Here is a 4,513-nt window from a genome sequence, read left to right as displayed (position 1 = left end):
CTTGTACTAGTGCAGTGGTAACTAGGCCAAGTAGTAAATTAATTTTGAGTTGCATGTCCTTCATCTTAACTCAAATATTCAGGAAACTAACAGACCCTTTAGTATTCCACAATTATGGTCTTTGAATTCAGAATGACCTGGTCAATTGATAAAACACACACTTGCATTTATCAAATGATGATCGTGAAGGACTTTCTTCCTGAGGATAAGTGATAAATTTGTAACCAGCTTGTCCAGTAGTAAGAGGCATTTTGTGGAAATGAAGGTCACTCTGTCCTTGATGACATAAAATTGATAAGCTTTGTGAAGATGAAGTATGTATAGATGGTCATAGGAGATTAGGCAATTCATTTATTTAGTAGTATTAACTTCAAATCCCATGATTGATTAGTGTTTGCAGGAATGACAGGATGACCTAAAATACAAGAAGAGGAAATAATTAGTATAAGAAACTATAAAGTTATAAATTAATTTAGTCATCTTTTGCTCTCTACTCTTAATTATTGAGAATAAGAAAAGAAAATTACTGTGGTGCCTAGAGTATTATAGTGGTATCCAGATAGCATAAATTAAGTTAATATAGTAATATATCTTTAACTTTTAGCTTGTTATATGTCCAGTGGAGCATTGTTCTACAGAAGGATGAAGATCCACAGAGCTTAAAGCAAAATATATCAGTGAGATTTTTTTCTGCATATTTTAGCCTTCTTTAAAATATTTTCTTTTTTCTTTCAGTTATCACTAGAAGCAGACTGAGTTCTGTTGGCTTTGAAAATGTAAACACTGAACAAAATCCTACAGAGCATGAATATTTAACTTTTGAACATGACGTTTATAAATATAAAGAACATAATTTATTTGTAATCAAAGGAAAATGGAATGGTTGGTTTAATACACATTCCTAATCATGACATTTTTAGGCAAGCCTGGGAGATATTTATACAGAAATATATAAAATTGATAATCCACAGGTTTTATTATTTTCTAATTCTTTTTGTAGCTGCTGTTTAGAAAGAAAACATGGGTGGGTTTGTTGTTTGATTTTTGGTTTTGTTTTCTTCTTGAAAATGATAATTAGAAATATGTACCTTATTATAAATAGTTTATCATGGCAATTTCAGTCTAATCACTTGCTTTCTTATTCTGGCTTCAATAACCTAAATTGCAAGGAATAATAACAGAAAATTGTTTTTAGAATGATAAGGGGGAAAAAAATCTATGCTAGCAATTGTGTCTTGGGTCTGTAGCTCTGCAAGAGTCTGAAATTTGCAGATTGTCCTCATGTCCCAAATTATAGTAAAAGACAAACCTTAGCATCTTGAGGCATCCGACCCCCCCAGATTTTTGGTATGTACTTACTTTTTGTGGAGCAAAATAAATCCAACTTTGAGTGTAAATTTTGTTCCAAGGCATGTAATACAAAAGCTTGTGTTTTCTTATGTAAAGTACCCATTAACTGCTTCATTTACTTCAGAATACAGACTTCACACTAACTTTACCTGGGCTTTGTTTCAGAAGACAGTAATGTGATACACATTTATGCCCTTTGCCTTTGGTGATAAAATTCACAGTGACATTGTTTACAAACTGTAAGATAAGATCAATGCTTCATTGACATTGATAAATAACTTTTGAGGTGTTGCTGGTATAGATAGACAGAATTGCAAAAGTCAAGTGTCAGGCATTTGAATTTTAGGCTTCCCTTTCAGGCTCAGGAGAATTGGGCATACTGACCACATCTGCATTCCATATCAGCTCAGAGGAAAGGTGTTGAAGCATGTAAGCATTGGGCAAATTTGAAGTACATTTGGCAAGTCTTTGAGGTTGCTGTTTGTGTTATGTACATTTAAGGACATTTAATATTTTATTTTAACATATAAGTTTATTAACAGAGTGAGCAGACAATGTGTGAGCTAAACATACAGAAAACATTCTGTTGTTTTGAGGATCAATAATATGTTTTTATGCACATGGCCCAGTTTATACTAAAATTCAAAGACAGACTGACTGAAACAGTAAAAATATAATCTGTTCCTTTGTTCTGGGAGATAAAATGAACTTGAGGCTTGGAAAAAAATAAAAGTTAATGTTGAATAGTTAATGCCTATAACTTGCTCTTAATTTTGGCACCAGGAGGTAAGGTGATACCCCTATGTGGAGTACTGTCACATTTACTAAAGATCTCAGTAGAAATAATTCCATTCCAAATGCACAGATGTAATTTGCTATGTAGGAAGAAAAGAAGATGGCCATGGTGTGGAATTTTTTGTCATGTTCTTGATTTGCTTTCTATTTCACATTTCCCATTGGCTTCTGCATTCTTACTTGGATTGTATATTAAAAATGTATCTGTGAGCATGACAAATACAAAATGTAAGTTTGAATAATTGAAAGGTCATTGGAAATCTTACCTGAATTGTAAATTAATTGAGATTCAACAGACTTCTACTGCAGATATCTTAGCTCAGCATTTTGATCCCACTATGGTGCTCAGAGACTTCTGCTCAGAAGTACTTGTGAAGGTATTCTGGGGAAGCTTAACTACACTGCTGACCTGGTTTTCTGTTCCTTCATGGACATTTGCTATTAGTCACTGTGAAACATAGCATGTGGACCAAGATGGACTTTTCATGTGTGTCCCAGGCACCTGAGAGGCTATACCGTTTAAAGCATGTCAGCTACATTTTCACATGCATATGAGCCAACATACTCCTGGATTTGCATTTATACCCCTCCTGAACTTACACTTCAGTTTCTAGAGGATTCTCAAGCCAAAATAAGGGCACCAGCAAACATTTCCATGTCATATATATTAGAGTAGGCTTTTTGCAAGAGGCAGCAAAAAATAAGAGCTGAGAGATCCAGGTTGAAATTCTGCTGCTTTATGATTTGATCTGATGTCTTTTTTCTTTCTGGTGAATGCTTTAGCTAATAAGTCACCAGCTCCAGCTCATATGGTGTTCTAGCATAAATCTTTCTTATTTCTTCAGTTAAAGTGCTTCTGCCTTGTGTAAAATATTCACTGAGGTTGAGTGCCTTGAATAACAGATTGTAGAATAATTTTGACACTGTCTCCTAGCCTGCAGCTATCATTCCAAAATACATTGTTTCACTTCAGAAGGATTTTTTTTGTTTGTTTATATAGTGGCACATCTGTGTATTGGTTTACATTAAAGTTATTTAGTATTAACTGTCATTCAAGGTGTAGAATAAAATAATGTTTCTGAAGTGGAATGGACATCCATGATGGCTTATGAGGTTGCAGAATCACAGATTAGAATATGTCAGGTTGGAAGGGACCCATAAGGATCATTGAGTCCAACTCCCTGATCCTTGCAGGACAACCTAATGATAAATCATATGACTGTAGTACACTTCATATGATAGTACAAAGAAAAGTGAAGTAGTGAAATGGACAGCAAAAATTGTATATAATAATTTGAGTGGCAAAACAGTGTTTTGATCTTTTTGTTCATAGCAGTATTATAGTGTGACTCCAATATACTAAGTTGACTAAGAATGTAAGAAAACATGGATTGCTGATATAAGTTTCCCAGTCTCACTTGAAGGGATCAAAGCCCAGAATCAAGTTAAGCAGTGTGACTGGAAGTTCATCCCTGTTGCCGTCCATACTCACTCTCTTACTAAATATGGTGTGTCTCTTGCTTTTGTGGTATTATCTCTTACTTTTAGAAAAATGCACCCTGACGTGTTTGACTTTTTGCAGCCTAATTATCTCTTGTGTAAACAATGATTGCTATGTCTTAATTAGGTTTCTTTCATTTACTGCTATTGACAGCTGGAGCCGTGGTTTACAAGAGGGTATCGCCAGCATTTGAGCAGGAAAAGACATTCAGTGAATGAATAGGCTGAGCAACGTTTCTCATCACTGGAGCACAGACAGCTAAGAACCAAGTCAGAGTGGGCAGAAGGGTAAAGAAACGTGTCAGGTTTTGGCAATCGTTCTTTTCCACTTCAGCAGTTAGAGAGACAGTGATAGAACCTAAAAATGCAGCAGCTACAGTGCAATGTGCCCTGCTGGCAATAAGGCAAACAGTTCACTTCACAAGGACCAATTTAGAGGTGGCAAGAATTTTGAAAACACAGCTGTTCATACAAAGCTACCTTTCAAACACATCAACGGAAAGAGCACTTCTCAGTTCTTGTAATTATAACCACTTTGAGCAGTTCTATGGACAGAAATCTGGAAATGTCACTAACCAAAAATTGGGCATGAGAAACTTCGTATCTCACGAGACACTTCCTATCTTACTTGGTTTTAGTTACAGCAGGGTGTTTGGGGCTTTTCTCAGTGTTAGCTATGGAAATATACAGACCTAAGTTAGAACATTTAATAGCTTTCTGATAATTTTATGTAATTTATATAATTTTTCCTTGTTTGTTCCATGGTCAAAATAAAAAATTGTTTCCTTGGGGAACTTGTTATTACAGCATAATTGGTAAAATGATGCAACATTTTATATATTTGACATATTTCACATATTGATGCAAA

The 4,513-nt window shown here is 34.9% G+C and overlaps 1 protein-coding gene across 1 annotated transcript in view; it reads right to left on the bottom strand.

Annotated features, from left to right (window-relative positions):
- LRRN3 (leucine rich repeat neuronal 3) overlaps positions 1 to 64 on the bottom strand; it is a 2,795-nt gene extending 2,731 nt beyond the window's left edge. Inside the window, 1 exon segment of the mRNA XM_009079294.1 lies at positions 1 to 64. This exon segment is cut by the window's left edge and continues 55 nt beyond it. Within this exon segment, the coding sequence (XP_009077542.1) occupies positions 1 to 64 (64 nt within the window).
- Positions 65 to 4,513: the final 4,449 nt, after the last annotated feature.

This window comes from Acanthisitta chloris, unplaced genomic scaffold (assembly GCF_000695815.1).
Source record: "Acanthisitta chloris isolate BGI_N310 unplaced genomic scaffold, ASM69581v1 scaffold12167, whole genome shotgun sequence".
NCBI lineage: Eukaryota > Metazoa > Chordata > Aves > Passeriformes > Acanthisittidae > Acanthisitta > Acanthisitta chloris.
This window is presented reverse-complemented; position numbering and strand designations above follow the sequence as displayed.